A 20,860-nucleotide genomic window follows, 5' to 3' on the forward strand; every position below is an offset into this window, starting at 1 on the left:
CTCCATGGGAATCAAACCCACAACCCAGGTGTTGCAAGTGCCATGCTCTACCAACTGAGCCACACAAATATCAGTAAGTGAGTGCAGTGATCTTTTGGTTTCTCAGTTAAGGCAACTTCTTTTGAAAGTCACCTAGGCATAATGTGTTTCTGAATTACAATTAGATATCTTCTTTTCATATATAATGATAACCCCATTTAGCGTGTTATTTACCCACAGGTAGGTTACTAATAAATAGATCTTTCACAGCTTCACCTCGCCCAAAACTTCAAAGGACGGTAAGCAGGGCAACTCATCCTCATCTTTGCTATAATTGGGGCCCGTCTCCATTTCTTCCTTCTCTAATCCTCTGATGGTGTGGTCATCCTTTTATGTGTTATAAACAGACTGGTGCCTTGCAATTGTGTGCTCTGCAATTGTGTGCTTATTGTATTTAAAGGAGTAGTTAAATAATATAACTGGGGTTCTGAGGGGCTATCCAGCGACCTGCTAGGTCAGCATCAAAGTGAAATAAATAATTTAATCTTGAAGGGTAAAGAAGGGTGGGACCCACATTTAAAGGATTTTGATACTTTTTTAAAAACTGTGTGGAGTGAATGAATGAATGTGTGTGGGACATTGATAGTGGAATATGCTGTGATGCAAAACAGTCATTAAAGATGAACATTAACATGCACATTGCCATACTGTCTGTCTCTCTTGTTTGTGATGCTGGGAATAACAGCCCCATAACAGTTCATCCTAAAAGATTACTCATGCACACAGGATCTACAGTATATGTACATTCAAATAAAATGAAATTGTATTTGTCACATGTGCCGAATACAACAGGTGTTGCAGGAATAGACCTTACCGTGAAATCATTGCTGATGATTGTTGTCAACATTTCTGTTGTCTTGTCTTGATGGTTACTGACCGAAACGCCGGCAATAAATGTGCAGAGGTAATTGTGCGTGTGGATGTAATCTTTTACAACGATAATGAACATACTAAACTGTATTAGTTTTACTAAGCTATCTGCCTTTATTCCCTATGGGATCTCTCTCTCTGTCCCACAGGTATGAACTCACTCTACCTGGCCTGAAGACAACCATCTAGAACAGGGGTGTCAAACTCATTCCATAGAGGGCCTAGTGTCTGCTGGTTTTTCCTTTCAGTTAGTACTTAGACAACCAGGTGAGTTCCTTACTAATCAGTTTCCTTAATTCATCAACCAAGTACAAAGGAAGAATGAAAACCCACAGACACTCAGACCTCTATGATATGAGTTTGACACGTGATCTAGAGGAAAGACCTTTACTCCTCACTCAACAGCATTAATGCTGGCATGACTGTGTGAGAGACGTCCTCATTAAAATAACTGCAGTGGATACAGACACTATGAAGCTTTTCAACCAGACTGGAGGGACACAGAATCAGTCTCTTTCTACAGTATCTATTTCTATGCTCATTCCTCTCAGGGTCTAAAATGTTGAAGTGATTCACATCAAAGGTCAAAGGCGCAATACATTTGCCATTGTTGGTTGTAATTTTCCTGAACCAAATATATTCAACTTTTACAAGTTGTGAAATTATTCACTCCCCTTGCCCAGTTTTTACATTTTAAATAATTCAAATAATTAAAAATCTAAGATGTCTTGATTGCATTAGCATTGCTGTGCCACACCGAAATTAGTTCAGGTGCAAACATTTATTTAAGGTGAATGGAGTCCATCTCTGTACAATAACAGTAGTTCACATCAGTCCACACTAAATAATCCCGGTCTTTGCCAGGTCCCTCAACACATTTAAAAATGGGGGAAAACAGCATGTTAATGCAATATATTTATTTTAGCTTTATTTTTACATTTATTGTAGACCAACAGAAAGAAGAATTATCACACGATTTAGCAGAACAGACATATTCACTATTCATTAACCGAAAGGCTTTATAATCCAAATATATGCATGCAACAAGGCAAAGACCATGGTTTATGACCCACTTTGCAAGAATTGTGTTCTCTGAGAACCGCCAAAGGCGATTACTTTCTTGAAGTGAACTTTCACAAAACCTGATGACTTACTGTTCAAGTGAAAACACTAAGGGCTGGTTTCCCGGATAGAGATTATTAAGCCTAGTCCTGGACTAAAAAAGCATGCTCAATGGAGAATCTCCATTTAAATAGCATTTTAGTCCAGGATTTTACTTAATCTGTGCTGTCTGGGAATGTGATTCAATATTTTTTGTGAAGTTAGATGTTCTGGTGATGTTTTAGACATTCAAACAAAGTGGACATGGAATCAGTAAAAATCACACAACCTTCTAGTCTCAAATTGTTACTATCTAAACATTTTGAGTTTGACTTGACTGAATATTCCAATATAGAGCATGTCACAAGTAAAAAAACAAATTGCCTTTCAATTATAAAGCAGATCCCACTGGGCACAGATGTTAGTTAAACTTCTAGTTTTGATTATATTTGGTTGAGTTGTTAACTAACCGTGAAATCAACAACAAATGTCACCATGTCATTTGATTTAGGTTAAAAGTAGGGTGAAAAAAAGACAAAATGCCCTTACATTGATCTCTTTTTGCAAATCTAATCAGTTTTCCGCGTTGATTCAGACGTCTTCACGGATTATTTTGGTTGAAATGACGTGGAAACAACATTTATTCAACCAGCTTTTGCCCAGTGGGATTTTGGTTTTGGATATTACACTTCAGCTAAACCACATGAGTTACAGATAACTAATTACATATTGAGATTTAATTTATTATGTATCAGTATGATCAAAAAGTTGTAAAAGATAGATACAATGTATTGGCCACATCGCCCACACCTACTTGAAAGTGATCAAGTACTCAGGATATGCCTGATTGTCATGGAAGATTATGAACATGGATGGTGGAGATACACCATCTGTCACACTGTCATAGAGCTGAATAGTTGTGGTGCTTTTAGGTGGAGGTACTTTCATCCCCGGTTTTCCTGTTGTGAAATCTCCAGTCAGAACTCGACATAGGTACACGTACTTCTGGCCTTGGGGATCCGGTTTTGAGTATGTGTCACTGGCAGAGTAATTTGCTTTGACAGCAAAGTAGGTGCCGTCTCCATACAATGCAGCTGCAGAAATTATTTTGGAATAGTTATGAAATTCTCTAAACCTTTAAATCATTGCAGACTAGAGTAAATGCAGGAGAAAGCTTATTGCATTTGAATAGAAAATGTGCAAAAACATCATGCCAATATATAGATCAGAATCATAAAGTTGGATAGAGGGTGCACTTGGCCCAAATCCTGTTTTAGCATAGTCACACCCAGAAGTAGCCAATCAATTACACTCCTGAGAAAATATTTCATAAGTGCAGGTTCCAGACAGTAAATCACCAAACTTGGCTTTATACCTTTTAAGACTTTACTGTCCAGCACAGTGGTGGTATGCACCTTTTTTCAATTTATGTATGAACAGACAATACTTTAAAATGGAATTAGCCCTCAATGGCACTGCCCATACTGTCACTGAAGAAGCCATTGCCAATATAGGAGATGAGCTCTCTAGTAGATCTCTACAATCGGTATGCAATAATTCAAACAAAAGAAAATATGAGAATTCAAACATTCAAACAGAAAGAAACCTCAAATTGTTGGCTTTTCTCTTTTTGTGTTAGCCATTACTTACCATTTTTCCCAGCGTAGCTCCGATTGAAGCCAAGCTCGTTAATCTTATCTATGGTTGTGTAGCAGGCTCCGTGGAAGAGCTTCCTCTCATTGTTCAGGTGACCGTTCCTGACCTCCATGTCTTTCTTCTTGATCTGAAAGCCCCCCCAGAGGCTTCTGTTCTGGATCCTCTCGATCTGAGTGAAGAACAACCTTGCATTACACATTAATTGGCTAACTAGACAGTGACAAAGACCTTTCACTTCCATAAAGAGGTTCCAGAATCCCTAATATAATGTTGCTAAGCTGTGATGCTTGAACCTAGAATCTAGTTCAATTAAATTGAAAAGGCTATTGTACTTTTTCAACCCATTCTTGAGTATGTACAAATCATTCCATTCACCAGATCCATCCATGATCTCAAGAGACTTGTACAAGATAGTTGTACAATAAATAAATATACATGTAACTACTATGGAAAAAAGGAGAAGAGAGACCTTTAGAACATTCTTCTTGCAAGTATCCTCAAATTGTTTTAGTACGTCAATATGCTCTTGGGTTTGAGGTTGAATGGGGAATGACAGACATGGAGTGTTGGCTGGCATGTCATCCCAGTGCTGGGGGACATCTTTAAAAGTCTCTTCGGGCCGGACCTTTTTCAGCATCTCATGGATCTCATTGGAAGCCTTGAGCACGTCTTTGCTGAGACCCTCTATGGTGAGTTTAGCCTCCTCTTGGGAAGATTTGTGAAAACTTATGCTCACGTCCATGGCGGTCTGCATGTCATAGATGTTCTGTAGCTCCAATTCTGATAGGCTGAAGAGGGCTTTGTCATTGATGAGGTTGAAGTCTTGCTCTTTCCCGATCAGGTCCTTGATCACTTGCTTGGCATGATCAACGTGGGCCTGTGACACACCACAGATGTGGAAGCAAGCAGGATCCATGTCCTGGCTCTCAATTTCAATGACTTCATTCTGTTGTGCATTATCAACTTTCCTTCCGGTAAAGAATGCTGTAAGAATATGAAGATAATTTAGTTACAGTATATTGAGTCCAATAGTCTTTACAGGTCTCAATAACAGGAAATATTACTATTAAGCACAGTGGTAAACCTGACTTTATTTTCCATAAATAATGTACTGCAGATCAACGTTTAGAAAAGGAAGTACATACATAAAACATTTTGGAAAAAGCCCTCCTTTTCCTGAATGTCAGTGCCTTCCTTTTTAAGCATACTTGTGTGGAAATCATTAAGCATGGCAGGCTGAAAGATGACCATTCGGACAAGCTTCAGGGAGTTCTGGGACTTCTTGCCCACCACTTCCACAACAGCATCCAACATGGCGTCTGCCACTTCACTCGGCTGTATGTTGCCTTGGCCTTGAATGACAGGACACTTTAGTTGGCACACATTGCAAACATGGATTTGAGATTGAACAAGTGTGAACATATCTTAACAGCCTTACTGTATGTCTGATGTTAAGTTAATCATTGACTAATGCATACAGACTAAAATCTCCTTTCAGTACCTCACATTCTCTTTCCCTCCTCTGTTTTTGTAACTTACCCGTGCCAATAGCAGGTAAAGATATGGATGTGAAGTTATTCTGTGTGCACATTTTGAGTGCACCTTCAACAGACTGCTGGATCTTCTTCGTGTCTGTCTGGTTAACCAAGTGGATGATCTTCTTACACTGTAGGTTGCCTGGCTTTGTCATTATCATGCCTTCGTTAGGCTCGGCTCCTGAAAATAAACATTGTAGATTTCATTGTAAAGAACTGAGCAAATCGATAATTTCTTGCTTATTTCATGATTGTTGAATAGGACAGTGAAAGACTGACAAGAAAAGTAGGTGAAGATAGTGTACTAGAATAGCAATGGATTGAAATGTGCTTAAATCTCATTCACTAACTGTAAATCTCTCTGGATTAGAGCGTCTGCTAAATGACTAAAGTGTAAATGTAATGTAATGATTTGCATCATAGGCTAACTGTCACGACTCCCGCCGAAGTCGACCCCTCTCCTTGTTCAGGCGGCGTTCGGCGATCGACGTCACCGGCTTACTAGTTGCCACCGATCGATGTTTCACTGTTCGTTTGGTTTTGTCTTTATTGTGTACACCTGTTTTGATTTTCCCTAATTATGTTCATTATTTAAACCTCTGCATTTCCTGTTTGTCTTGTCGGTGATTGTTTGTCTGTTTTGTGTAGTTGGAGGTGTTTCTCCAAACTATGTATTTTGATGAGAAGATTGATTGATAATTTTAGTAAACACGTTTGTTTACCTTTATCCCTGTGTCCTGCGCCTGACTCCTCCACTTCTCTAAGAAAACCATTACAGAATCACCGACCACGCAATGGAGTCAGCAGGAGCAGCCAGTTCTCCTATTCATATAGAGGAGCGCGTTCAGCAGCAGGCGAATATGATCCAGAATCTTATGACTGCCATGGATTGCGTGCTGCTGACCATGGAGAGAGTGCAGAGGAAAGGATGTCCCGTCGACCCAGCCACACCACCGCCCGGCACACCTCTGGATCCTATCCAACCGCCGTCTGGATCCGGTGGGATTCGGCTCTCGCTCCCGGGAGCGTATGACGGAGCAGCTGCCGGGTGTCAGGGGTTCCTACTCCAGCTGGAGCTCTACCTGGCGGCTGTCCAGCCGCCGCCCTTGGGACGCGAGAGAGTGAGTGCCCTCATCTCCTGTTTGACTGGTAAAGCCCTTGAGTGGGCCAACGCCATCTGGGAGGTGGAAGACCCGACTCGGGATAACTACGAGGACTTCTCCCGCCGCTTTCGGGCAGTATTTGATCATCCACCAGAAGGAGAAGCGTCCGGAGAGCGCTTGTTCCATTTAAAACGAGATGAGGAGCGCTCGGGAGTTTGCACTGGATTTTAGAACTCTGGCGGCTGGTGCAGGATGGAATGAGCGGGCCCTGATCGATCACTACAGGTGTGGTTTGCGAGAGGACGTTCGTAGGGAGCTAGCCTGCAGGGACACCACCCTCCACCTGGACCAGCTGGTGGACTTATCTATCCAGCTGGATAACCTGCTGGCCTCCCGCGGACGTCCGGATCGGGGTCCGTTGGTTCCATCCTCCAGTCCCTTAGACCCAACACCGATGGAGTTGGGCGGGGCTGGTACTAGGGAGACCGGAGGGGAAACCGTTCCATGCACCAGAGGTGACCGCAGAGGACACACTGCTGGTCGGTGCTGGGGAGGTTTTCCAGGTAGTCGAGGTGGTAGGCGGAACACTGGTGGTTCATCTCAGGTGAGTAGGCACACGACTCACCCAGACCCCCCTGTTGCTCACATGTGGTTATCTATAAGATTTCCGGGGTTTTCCCCGCATTCCCAGCATAAGGCGCTAGTAGATTCAGGCGCAGCTGGGAACTTTATAGATCGGTCTTTGGCCAATAGATTAGGGATTCCTATTGTTCCCGTTGATGTTCCCTTCCCTATACATGCCCTAGATAGTCGTCCTTTGGGGTCTGGGCTGATTAGGGAGGTCACAGTTCCCATTGCTATGGTGACGCAGGAGAGTCATGAAGAGAGTATTAGTCTCTTTCTGATTGACGCTCCTGCGTTTCCCGTTGTGTTGGGGCTTCCCTGGTTGGCTTCTCATGATCCTATTATTTCGTGGCAACAGAGGGTTCTCAAGGGATGGTCCTGTCAGTGTTCAGGGAGGTGTTTAGGTGTTTCCTTAGGTGCCACTACGGTGGAAAGTCCAAACCAGGTTTCCACCATGCACATTCCTCCCGAATATGCCGATTTGGCAATCGCCTTCTGTAAAAGGAAGGCGACTCAATTACCACCCCATCGACCGGGGGATTGTGCGATAAATCTCCTGGAGGGTGCTGCACTTCCCAGGAGTCACGTGTATCCTCTGTCACAGGAGGAGACGGCGGCTATGGAAACATATGTTGCTGAATATCTGGGACAGGGATACATTCGGCCCTCCATTTCACCTGTCTCCTCGAGCTTCTTTTTTGTGAAGAAGAAGGATGGAGGTTTACGCCCGTGCATTGACTATCGAGGTTTGAACCAGATTACTGTGAAATACAGTTACCCGCTACCTCTGATTGCCAGTATGACAGAGTCATTGCTCGGGGCGCGCTTCTTCACAAAATTGGACCTCAGGAGCTTGTACAACCTGGTGCGTATCAGGGGAGGGGATGAGTGGAAGACGGCATTTAGCACTACATCTGGGCACTATGAGTACCTCGTCATGCCATATGGGTTAATGAATGCTCCATCCGTCTTCCAATCATTTGTGGATGAGATCTTCAGGGACCTGCACGGGCGGGGTGTAGTGGTGTATATAGATGATATTCTCATATACTCCACCACCCGCGCTGAGCATGTGTCCCTTGTGCGTACGGTGCTTGGTCGACTGTTGGAGCATGACCTTTACGTCAAGGCAGAGAAATGTCTGTTCTTTCAACAGTCCGTCTCCTTCCTTGGGTACCGTTTGTCCGCGTCAGGGGTGGAGATGGAGACTGACCGCATTTCAACCATGCGTAATTGGCCGACTCCAACCACGGTAAAGGAGGTGCAGCGGTTTATGTCTCCTCCTGTTCGGTATGCGCACAGTGCAAGGCACCTAGACATCTGCCCAGAGGGAAATTACAACCCCTTCCCGTTCCGCAACGACCATGGTCACACCAATCGGTGGATTTCGTGACGGATCTTCCCCCGTCACGGGCAAGTTAATTGAGCTTTTTTGTGTGTTTCTTTTACATTTGTAACTTATTTTGTAATGTTTCTGCCACCGTCTCTTATGAACGAAAAGAGCTTCTGGATATCAGAACAGTGATTAAATCAAATCAAACTTTATTTGTCACATGTGCCGAATACAACAAGTGTAGACCTTACCGTGAAATGCTTACTTACAAGCAGAGTTAAGAAAATATTTACCAAATAAACTAAAGTAAAAAATAATAAAAAGAAACACATATAATAATAATGAGGCTATATACAGGGGGTACCGGTATTGAGTCAGTGTGCGGTGGTACAGGTTAGTTGAGGTAATTTGTACATGTAGGTAGGGGTGAAGCGACTATGCATAGATAATAAACACTGAGTAGCAGCAGTGGACAAAACAAATGGAAGGGGGGGTGTGTCATTGTAAATAGTCCGGTGGCAATTTGATTAATTGTTCAGCAGTCTAATGGCTTTGGGGTAGAAGCTGTTAAGGAGACTTTTGGTCCTAGACTTGGCGCTCCGGTATTGCTTGCCATGTGGTAGCAAAGAAAACAGTCTATGACTTGGGTGACTGGAGTCTCTGACAATTTTATGAGCTTCCCTCTGACACCGCCTATTATATAGGTCCTGGATGGCAGGAAGCTTGGCCCCAGTCATGTACTGGGCCGTACGCACTACCCTCTGTAGCGCTTTATGGTCAGATGCCGAGCAGTTGCCATACCAGGCGGTGATGCAACCGGTCAGGATGCTCTCGATGGTGCAGCTGTAGAACTTTTTGAGGATCTGGGGACCTTTGCCAAATCTTTTCAATCTCCTGAGCGGGAAAAGGTTTTGCTGTGCCCTCTTCACAACTGTTTTGTTATATTTTGATCATGTTAATTCATTGGGGATGTGGACACCAAGGAACTTTAAACTCTCGATCCGCTCCACTACAGACCCGTCAATGTTAATGGGGGCCTGTTTGGCCCGCCTTTTCCTGTAGTCCACGATCAGCTCCTTTGTCTTGCTCACATTGAGGGCGGGGTTGTTGTCCTTGCACCACACTGCCAGTTCTCTGATCTCCTCCCAATAGGCTGTCTCATCATTGTCGGTGAACAGGTCTACCACTGTTGTGTCGTAAGCAAACTTAATGATGGTGTTGGAGTCGTGTTTGGCCCCGCAGTCGTGGGCAAACACGACAGAGGGAGGTGTTTAGTCCCAGGGTCCTTAGCTTAATGATGAGCTTCGTGGGCACTATGGTGTTGAACACCGAGCTGTAGTCAATGAACAGCATTCTCACATAGATGTTCCTTTTGTCCAGGTGGGAAAGGGCAGTGTGAAGTGCGATTGAGATTGCGTCATCTGTGGATCTGTTGGGGCGGTATGCGAGTTGGAGTGGCTGTAGGGTATCCGAGAGGATGCTGTTGATGTGAGCCATGACCAGCCTTTCAAAGAACTTCATGGCTACCGACGTGAGTGCTACGGGGAGGTAATAATTTAGGCAGGTTACCTTTGCTTCCTTGTGCACTATGGTGGTCTGCTTGAAACATGTTGGTATTACAGACTCGGTCAGGGAGAGGTTGAAAATGTCAGTGAAGACACCTGCCAGTTGGTCCATGCATGCTTTGAGTACACATCCTGGTAATGGCCCTGCGGCTTTGTGAATGTTGACCTGTTTAAAGGTCTTGCTCACATCGGCTACCGAGAGCGTTATTACACAGTCATCTAGAACAGCTGGTGCTCTCGTGCATGCTTCAGTGTTGCTTGCCTCGAAGCGAGCATAAAATGCATTTAGCTCATCTGGTAGGCTCGCGTCACTGGGCAGCTCGCGTTTGGGTTTCCCTTTGTAGTCTGTAATAGTTTTCAAACCCTGCCACATCCAACGAGCGTCAGAGCCGGTGTAGTAGGATTCAATCTTAATCCTGTTTTGACACTTTGATTGTTTGATGGTTCGTCTGAGGGCATAGCGGGATTTCTTATAAGTGTCTGGATTAGTGTCCCGCTCCTTGAAAGCGGCAGCTCTAGCCTTTAGCTGGATGCAGATGTTGCCTGTAATCCATGGCTTCTGGTTGGGGTATGTACGTATGGTCACTGTGGGGACGACGTCGTTGATGCACTTATTGATGAAGCTGATGACTGAGGTGGTATACTCCTCAATGCCATTGGATGAATCCTGGAACATATTCCAGTCTGTGCTAGCAAAGCAGTCCTGTAGCATAGCATCTACGTCATACTGGCCAATGATTATAATGACGATTATGATCCAACCATAAAAGTTCAACATGTAGCTAGATGTATTATGCTAATGTTAACTAGCTGACCTAATGCATCGTTGCCCATGAAAGGAAGTTAGGCTAGCGGGCAAGTATTTTAGCCAGGTAGCCTAGGACAGCAAAAACTAAAAGCATGTACTGTATGACAGAATCATAGACCGTTTAGGCAACATGAAAGAGGAGGATGGTATTGTGAGTCAACATGTTTTTTCCACTTGCACTCACGTACACACCCACACAGAAATCAGTCCCATGGACAGCCACATCATATTTAGCTTACGTTGATTGCACTAAATCGTTTTTGGTATCTTTTAGTTGTCACTGTATTAGACTAAGCATAGGTGATTAGATCATGTTGAAATGTTGAAATTGAAATGGTGCTGGTTCTAAATCAGCACCATTTGTCCAAAAATTTCATTTTTATTTTAGTTGTCCAAAAATGTCGGAATCTTTACCTTGCTGACCATGATGTAGGTCATGTAACTGTTTGTTAAATGCAATATGTTCTGTGGACAAGCATTAGACCCAATGATATGTTTCTGCGCATGAGCTTTGCTAGGTTACGTCACCGACATCGCCTACAAGTGTGATTGGGGGATTTCAATTGGAGTGACAGTTCTTGGAACTGTTCATGTTCACTCTCTTTGGTTGTAATGTACAAGTTATCAATCTAGCTAGATTAGATGTTTATGCCAGCTAGCCATTTTAGTTAGCAAGCTTCTCACGGTAAATGCCACTGACACTGTTTCTAGCATAGTTAAGGTTTCATAATACAAACCATGGTTTTGGTTTGTAGCTGTTGCTAGTTGTTTGTTTGAACGAGAAAGTCCCACGCCCCACCAAAACCACTCTGCCCGTGATTCCCTCAAAATGTATCACCGAACTGGGAGCGGGTTGAGGTAAACATTGTGTTTGATTGCCTGATTGTGTAAAGATGGAGCACTAGACAGCTAGCTAGGCCACCCCAGGACATGTGATTCTGCTTTCTAAAGTGGAGTTGATGTTGTTTACCACTGGTAAACCAGGAGGAGGAAAATACCCAGATGAAAGGGAAGTATGGTGTAACCCTGTGATTGTCATATCTTGTGTTATGATGTCAAGGGTAGAGGCTCTTACCGAGTTGTTGGCATTCAGTCTCCACAGTCGGACCAGCTGTGTCCAGAATGGCTTTAGACACCCCTGGAGTGGTGTACAGTAGGGATATTTCATTTTTATTTTAAAATATATAACCTCAATAGGTTAATACAATATTCAGTTGTGCAGACATGTCAGGATTGATACTCTATCAGTTAAATGACAATAATATTTTTTAATCCAAAACTAAACCATATATACCTTTGTGTTGCTATTATTTGCTATGTTTCCAAGTGTATGATCTTAAATAGAGGTAAGAGTACCTGACTTGAGGCTGAAGGAGGAGTTGGAGGAGTTGACAATGACATCCGTAGTCTCTTTGGTAATGTCCCCTGTGACAGCCTGTACAACCACTCCTGACATCTTTATCTCATACATTGCTGAACTTGAGGAAGAACCTAGCAGTTGAGAATAAAAGTCAAGCTATGGACCATCAAAATGATGGGAGCGACCTGGCAGTAATAGGAAGTTGCAAAGACAGCATGAAGCACGGAGTATGTAGCAATGACCATAATAAATGATGTTGGCTGAATAACTATCAACTAGGATACATTTTTCCTGGTTAGGTCACAAGGTCAAGAAACACTCTGGCCCTAATGTATTATAATTCAGGTCACCATAACTATGAAACAACAATAACATTAAAGGATATCTTCACTTTTTAAAACTTACCTCTGTTGCATTTACCCTGAAAGTAGTCCGTCATCCACAGAGAAACTGTCATACACAGTTCAGTTTTGTTTAAATAGCCACTGCTAACTTGGGCTAACACTGCTATGCAAAAGAGGGAAAGTTCAACATGTTCAAACTTGATGACCAAATTCAGATTACATAAAATAAAATAAATTAATTTGTTGGACACGGTTGTTTTTTTGGTTAGCAGTGGCTAATGTTAGCAGTGGCTATTGAAACAAATCCGAAATGCTGATGTCTCTACTGGACCATGAACTACCCACTGGGCACACTGTCATCTCAATATGACAATTGGGTGATATTTGGTTGAGGCGTTGATAAATGAGATTACAACCTAAAATATATTCACCCATTCAAAAAGGCAGCTAAATGTTTGTTGAATTCCCAAATGTGCTCTTACTATGCTTTCAACCATTTACAAGCACAACAAAGTTCAAAATGGGAAAACAATGTCAGATATTTTGTTTATTTATACAACAACTGAATGTGTTATCACTGATAGCCAAATTAACAGAATTGCAGTTGAGGTTACATGATGGTCAATGCTGTTTAAGATTCTGCACAGATTATTATAGCAATTGTGAAGATCTCCACAGACCTGCCACCTTTGCATGTTGTCCTGAACATACATCTCTAAGAACTTTGTAAGAGCTATGTATGAGGGCCTCCTGAGTAGCATAGTGGTCTAAGGCACTGCAATGCAGTGCTAGAGGCATCACTACAGACCCTGGTTCGTTCCAAGGCTATGTCACAACCAGCCGTGATTAGGAGTGCCATAGGGCAGTGCACAATTGGCTCAGCATTGTCCGGGTTAGGGGAGGGCTTGCCCGGGGGTGTAGGCCATCATTGTAAATAAGAATTTGTTCTTAACTTGACTAGTTAAATCGAGGTTAAATAAAAATAAAATTAAAAGTTAAAGTAACCCCAAAATGAGGCCATGGATATTTTACTCATTTTAAGGTTGAATAAATACTGTTACATATGTTTGGAAGATACAGTAAATAGCCTGAAGGTTATCATAAAAGTAATATTGAATTTCCTTTGGTTGTTACACAAACAAATATCAACATTTTAAGGAAATGTATCTACTTCTTGGATAGTTTCATCTGGCTTAGTCCTATTCTTTAACTTAGATGTTTGGTTGAGTTGGAAACGTGAATCCCATATATAGTTTGTTAACTTGTCAACGAGTTAATAGGCTAGTTACTGTATTACAAAAGTGATATTGAATTGTGTTTGGTTTTCAATGCAACCAAATATCAACATTCTAAGGAGATGTACCTACCGCTTGGATAGTTCCATCTGTGCCACTGCCTTAGTCCTATTCTTTAACTTAGATTTTTGGTTAAGATGGTGACGGGAATCCAACATATATAAATTATTACCTTTCAGAGAAACTGTATTTAAATTTGAAAATCAACCAAAACTTGAAACCCTAGGCCTATAAGTACTGTCCATTGTTTGTTGAATCCTGGGTTAAATTTAAACAATAGTTGTTGGTGACTTTTCACACAGTAGACTAAGCATCAAGTCAGGCTATAGCAAATGCTATGTAGGCCTAAATAATATAATAGATAAATATGATTATATTGATAGGGTAAACTTATTCTCTTTTCGACATCCGCACAGAATCATAGTTTTTATTCATCAAAATCCATCTGAAGCTAGAGACTTTCGGGATTTTGCATGGGCTGCGTCTCAATCCACCACATCCGCCAATGTTGGACTTCGCATCTGTGGTGGAAGGCGGCTGAGGTAAAGCGTTGTTTGTCAGACCAAGGGGCCGTATCCACAAAGTGTCCCAGAGTGGAAAATTGGTCGTAAGTGCTGAGAGTATAGATATTTTTCTCCTACTCTTATGGGTAGATATAAAAGCTATGCATGAAACCTCTTTAGCCACAAGAGTCCCACTTTTATTAGACCTCAGGAGCTGTCCTAACCTGCTGACAGTTACCAGCAGGTGTCTTCATAATAGAAAAAGGAAGCGAGTCAGAGGCTCCTGCGCCATAGTCAGAAAATTGCTTTGGAGTTGCAAATAGTGCGGGTAGCCATTTGATTACCTGTTCAGGAGTCTTATGGCTTGGGGGTAAAAACTGTTGAGAAGCCTTTTTGTCCTAGACTTGGCACTCCGGTACCACTTGCCATGCGGTAGTAGAGAGAACAGTCTATGACTGGGGTGGCTGGGGTCTTTGACAATTTTTAGGGCCTTCCTCTGACACCGCCTGGTGTAGAGGTCCTGGATGTCAGGCAGCTTAGCCCCAGTGATGTACTGGGCCGTACGCACTACCCTCTGTAGTGCCTTGTGGTCAGAGGCCAAGCAATTGCCGTACCAGGCAGTGATGCAACCAGTCAGGACGCTCTCGATGTTGCAGCTGTAGAACCTTTTGAGGATCTCAGGACCCATGCCAAATCTTTTTAGTTTCCTAAGGGGGAATAGGGTGTTATTCTGGCACCACCCGGCCAGGTCTCTGACCTCCTCCCTATAGGCTGTCTCGTCGTTGTCGGTGATCAGGCCTACCACTGTTGTGTCGTCTGCAAACTTATTGATTGTGTTGGAGTTGTGCCTGACCATGCAGTCGTGGGTGAACAGGGAGTACAGGAGGGGACTGAGCATGCACCCCTGGGGAGCTCCAGTGTTGAGGATTAGCGTGGCAGATGTGTTGCTACCTACCCTCACCACCTGGGGGCAGCCCGTCAGGAAGTCCAGGATCCAGTTGCAGAGGGAGGTGTTTAGTCCCAGGATCCTTAGCTTAGTGATGAGCTTTGAGGGTACTGTGGTGTTGAACGCAGAGCTGTAGTCAATGAATAGCATTCTCACATAAGTGTTCCTTTTGTCCAGGTGGGAAAGGGCAGTGTGGAGTGCAATAGAGATTGCATCATCTGTGGATCTGTTTGGGCGGTATGCAAATTGGAGTGGGTCTATGGTTTCTGGGATAATGGTGTTGATGTGAGCCATTACCAACCTTTCAAAGCACTTCATGGCTACGGACATGAGTGCTACGGGTCTGTAGTCATTTAGGCAGGTTGCCTTTGTGTTCTTGGGCACAGGAACTATGATGGTCTGCTTGAAACATGTTGGTATTACAGACTCAATCAGGGACATGTTGAAAATGTAAGTGAAGACACCTGCCAGTTAAGACACCTGCCAGTTGGTCAGCACATGCCCGGAGCACACGTCCTGGTAATCCATCTGGCCCCGCAGCCTTGTGTATGTTGACCTGTTTAAAGGTCTTACTCACGTCGGCTACGGAGAGCGTGATCACACAGTCGTCTGGAACACCTGATGCTCTCAAGCATGCCTCAGTGTTGCTTGCCTCGAAGCGAGCATAGAAGTGATTTAGCTTGTCTGGTAGGCTCGTGTCACTGGGCAGCTCGCGGCTGTGCTTCCCTTTGTAGTCTGTAATAGTTTGCAAGCCCTGCCACATAAGACGAGCATCGGAGCCGGTGTAGTATGATTCAAACTTAGCCCTGTATTGACGCTTTGCCTGTTTGATGGGTCGTCAGAGGGCATAGCAGGATTTCTTGTAAGCTTCCGGGTTAGAGTCCCGCACCTTGAAAGCGGCAGGTCTACCCTTTAGCTCAGTGCAAATGTTGCCTGTAATCCATGGCTTCTGGTTGGGGTATGTACGTACAGTCACTGTGGGGACGACGTCCTCGATGCACTTATTGATAAAGCCAGTGACTGATGTCGTGTAATCCTCAATGCCATCGGAAGAATTCCCGGAACATGTTCCAGTCTGTGATGGCAAAACAGTCCTGTAGTTTAGCATCTGCTTCATCTGACCACTTTTTTATAGGCCGAGTCACTGGTGCTTCCTGCTTTAATTTTTGTTTGTAAGCAGGAATCAGGAGGATAGAGTTGTGGTCGGATTTACCAAATGGAGAGCGAGGGAGAGCTTTGTACGCGTCTCTGTGTGTGGAGTACAGGTGATCTAGAATTTTTTTCCCTCTGGTTGCACATTTAACATGTTGATGAGTTAGAACTGATTTAAGTTCCCTGCATTAAAGTCTCCGGCCACTAGGAGCGTCGCCTCTGGGTGAGTGGTTTCCTGTTTGCTTATTTCCTTATACAATTGCAACATTTGATGTACAGTCACATTCACCGTGGTTGTCTGAAGCGTGCTAAAGAGTTCACAGCTGGCAATAACTCATTGCGATTGGTTAATGAGCGTAATCACTCTCTTTCCTTTCTGGTACCTCAAATTGTTGTGATTACCAGCTGAGATAAACTTTTATGAGTTGATTTTACTCCTGGAACAGAGTTTGTCTGAGCAGTATCTTAACATCATCCTAAAACCTACTCTGAGATTTTTTTTGTCTTAAAACAGGTTTTAATAGGATTTCTAGGACCTTTTCTGAGACACTTTGCGGATACAGCCCCTGGAGTAATCCCGAAAACCGTCCCATTTGGACTTTACCCGTCCGTAAAGTCCAAATGGTTTGAGCTACAAACTAATATAACCCTACTATGGAAAGCTGAGACTCTCACGAACACTGACATGCAAATATTGGCACAATGACTTGAATGGGATTTGTGACACAAATACAAAAATTTGAAAGGTTTATAGCAACAATGTACCTATCTAGTTTTAATGTTAAGATCCCTCAATTACAGTGCATTCAGAAAGTATTCAGACCCCTTGACTTTTTCCACATTTTGTTACGTTACAGGATTCAGCTTTTTCAGCCAAACCCGTTGGTGACAGGTGTATAAAATCAGGCACACAGCCATGCAATCTCCATAGACAAACATTGGCAGTAGAACGGCCTTACTGAAGAGCTCAGTGACTTTCAACATGGCACCGTCATACAGTATATTGGGGGAAACCATCATTTGTTAACATACCTTTAATCTTCTGAGTAGACACCGCTGCTGAGCCACCTGAAGTTGCAGACTTGGTTGTGAACCTCTTGTTAAATTCATCAGAGAATGCCTGAAAATAAAATCTAAAGCCTTTAAAAATACCAAACAGAAAATCATAAATCAATCTGCTAGAACCAACTCGACCCTCCTCCCTAGACAACGCTTACCAATATATCCTGGCTATCAATGTTATTCAATCCTGGTGCTGAGGACCCACAGGGGTTTGTTCTTACCCAGCACTAGCACACCTGATGCAATTACTCTTTGTGTGTCAGGTGTGCTAATGCTTGGCTAGGACTTCCTAATCAGTTAAAATCAGGGATTAATGTCCACCCCCTGTAGAAAGCGAATTAGCATAATATCTCCCAGAGGGACCGACACTGTTTAAGCTAGAGATAATGTATATCCGCATCTGAGGTGGAAGGTTGCAGAGCTACAGCGGTGTTTGTCAGACCAGGAGATATCCCGAAAACGAGTCTTCCAACAAAAACATGTCTATGGAAAAATGAGACTCTCATGAACATGATGGCGTGATCAGTTCTGCTGTATGACCCCCACAAGTGTCGCAGGACCCGTCCGAAGGTAACCCGGTACCGAGCCGAAAAATGAATGGTAGTGAATAGGGCATTTCCACTGTAAAAAAGATATAATAATTTTCCTGAGCTTTCTTATATCTATCAGATATGACAGACACATCAAAACATACTCCCTTCTGATTTACACTGAACAAAACTATAAACGCAACATGAAAGTGTTGGTCCCATGGTCCCAATAAAAAATCCCCAAAATTTTCCATACGTACAAAAAGCTTATTTCTCTCAAATGTTGTGCACAAATGTCACGACTTCCGCTGAAGTCAGCTCCTCTCCTTGTTTGGGCGGCGTTCGGCGATCGACGTCACCAGCTTTCTAGCCATCGCTGCTCCATTTTTCATATTTCCATTTGTTTTGTCTTGTTCCATACACACCTGGTTTTCATTCCCTAATCACACTGCGTGTATTTAGTCCTCTGTTCCCCTCCATGTCTTTGTGTGAAATTGTTGTATGTTATGTGGGAATTTACCACGCACCTGTATTTTTATTCATGTTCTGTGTTTTGGCACGTTTAGTGTATTCTGTGCTGTCGTTTGTTGGAACGGAATAGAGCTCGCCTGTTACCACACGCTACTCTCCTGCACCTGACTTCGCCTCCCTTACACACCCATAACAGAATTTCACACCACCCATGGAGTCAGCAGGAGCAGGGACCCCGGATAGAGGAGTCGAGGAGCGCGTCCAGGAACATTCGGCTATGTTACATCATCTTGGTGCCATAATAGATTGCGTTGTCCAGACTATGGACTGCTGGGAGAGACAGGAGGTCTCTCCAGTGCCTCGACCAGTGCAACCAGGGTCACCTCTACCCGTCCCGTCCGGAGCCAGTCCAGTGGGATGCGTCTCTCCCTTCCCAGGGAGTATGATGGGACGGCAGCACAGTGCCAGGGATTCCTGTTACAACTGGACCACTACCTGGCCACTGTGCACCCAGCTCCCTCGGGAAGGGAGAGAGTGTCTGCCCTCATCTCATGCCTCTTGGGGAGAGCTCTGGAGTGGGCAAACGCCGTGTGGGGAGAAGGAGACAAGGCGTTGGACCACTTCGAAGAGTTCACCCATAGCTTCCGGGCTGTCTTCGACCATCCACCCGAAGGGTAGAGCGGCGGGGGAATGGCTCTTCCATTTGAGGCAGGGGACGAGGAGCGCCCAGGAATTCGCCCTGGAATTCCGGACCTTGGCCGCCGGAGCAGGCTGGAACGACAGGGCCTTCATCGTCCACTATCGGTGCAGCCTGCGAGGGGGCTCTGTCGGTGCCATCTTTCAGCATCCCAGAGGGGGCTCTGTCGGTGCCATCTTCCAGCATCCCCGCTCCGGTGCCCATGGAGTTAGGAGGGGCTGCGCGTAGGGAGGCTGGAGAAGGGGCCATCACATGCACCATCTGTGGCCGCAGAGGGCACACTGCCGGTCGGTGCTGTGTCGGTCCCTCTGGGAGTCGAGGCGAAAGGCAGGGCACTCTGGCATCACCCCAGGTGAGTCTGCACCACACTCATTCAGAGTCCTCTGTTGACCACCTGTTTGTACCTGTTTGTATCCCTGAGTTTTCCCCGCATTCCCAGCATAAGGCATTTGTCGATTCAGGCGCAGCTGGAAGTTTTATAGACAGAGCGTTAGCCCTTAGTTTAGGTATCCCCATTATTCCTGTAGTTAGACCTTTTCCGGTTCACGCTCTGGATAGTCGACCATTAGGGTCTGGGCCAATCAGGGAGGCCACCATCTCCATGGCCATGGAGATGCAGGGGGTCACGAGGAGAAGATCAGTCTCTTCCTCATTGACTGTCCTGCATTTCCCTTGGTACTATGCCTTCCCTGGTTGGCTAATCATAACCCCACTATTTCCTGGCAACAGAGGGCTCTCACGCGGTGGTCGCGAGAGTGCTCGGGGGAGGTGTGTAGGAGTTTCCGTTGGTGCTACCACGGTGGAAAGTCCAGACCAGGTATCCACCGTGCGCAACCCCCCAGAATATGATTTGGCTCTCGCCTTCTGTAAAAAGTAAGCGACTCAATTACCACCTCATCAACGGGGGGATTGTGCGATAAATCTCCTGGCAGACGCTGCGCTTCCCAGGAGTCACGTGTATCCCCTGTCGCAAGCGGAGAAGGTGACTATGGAGACATATGTCTCTGAATCCCTGGTCAGGGGTACATTCGGTCCTCCACTTCACCCGCCTCCTCTAGTTTCTTTTTGTGAAGAAGAAGTATGGAGGTCTATGCCCGTGCATTGACTATAGAGGTCTCAATCAAATCACGGTGAGGTATAGTTACCCACTACCTCTTATCTCCACGGCGATTGAGTCAATGCATGGGGCGCACTTCTTCACGAAAACTGGATCTCAGGAGTGCGTATAACCTGGTGCATATCCGGGAGGGAGACGAGTGGAAGACAGCGTTTAGTACCACCTCAGGGCATTATGAGTACCTCGTCATGCCATACGGGTTGATGAATGCTCCATCAGTTTTCCAATCCTTTGTAGACTAGATTTTCAGGGACCTGCACGGGCAGGGTGTAGTGGTGTATATCAATGACATTCTGATATACTCCACTACACGCGCTGAGCATGTGTCCTTGGTGCGCAGGGTACTTGGACGACTGTTGGAGCATGACCTGTACGTCAAGGCAGAGAAATGCTTGTTCTTTCAGCAGGCCATCTCCTTCCTAGGGTATCGCGTTTCCACATCAGGGGTGGTGATGGAGAGTGACCGCATTGCAGCCGTGCGTAATTGGCCGACTCCCACCACGGTAAAGGAGGTGCAGCAATTTTTAGGGTTTGCCAATTACTACCAGAGATTTATCCGGGGTTTTGGCCAGGTGGCTGCTCCCATTACCTCACTACTGAAGGGGGGTCCAGTAAGGTTGCAGTGGTCAGCTGACGCGGACATGGCTTTTGGGAGGCTGAGAGCTCTGTTTACTTCGGCTCCCGTGCTGGCCCATCCTGATCCCTTTTTGGCGTTCATAGTGGAGGTGGACGCGTCCGAGGCTGGGATT

The 20,860-nt window shown here is 44.7% G+C and overlaps 1 protein-coding gene across 1 annotated transcript in view; it reads right to left on the reverse strand.

Moving 5' to 3' along the window:
- Positions 1 to 1,811: 1,811 nt before the first annotated feature.
- The window catches only part of LOC115166857 (protein mono-ADP-ribosyltransferase PARP14-like), a 52,964-nt gene continuing 33,915 nt past the window's right edge, over positions 1,812 to 20,860 (reverse strand). Inside the window, 8 exon segments of the mRNA XM_029720743.1 lie at positions 1,812 to 3,104; positions 3,661 to 3,835; positions 4,136 to 4,650; positions 4,812 to 5,018; positions 5,206 to 5,382; positions 11,710 to 11,772; positions 11,991 to 12,125; positions 17,267 to 17,354. Of these exon segments, the coding sequence (XP_029576603.1) occupies positions 2,821 to 3,104; positions 3,661 to 3,835; positions 4,136 to 4,650; positions 4,812 to 5,018; positions 5,206 to 5,382; positions 11,710 to 11,772; positions 11,991 to 12,125; positions 17,267 to 17,354 (1,644 nt within the window). The 3' untranslated portion in view covers positions 1,812 to 2,820.

Source organism: Salmo trutta, chromosome 29, assembly GCF_901001165.1.
Source record: "Salmo trutta chromosome 29, fSalTru1.1, whole genome shotgun sequence".
NCBI classification, from domain to species: Eukaryota; Metazoa; Chordata; class Actinopteri; order Salmoniformes; family Salmonidae; genus Salmo; species Salmo trutta.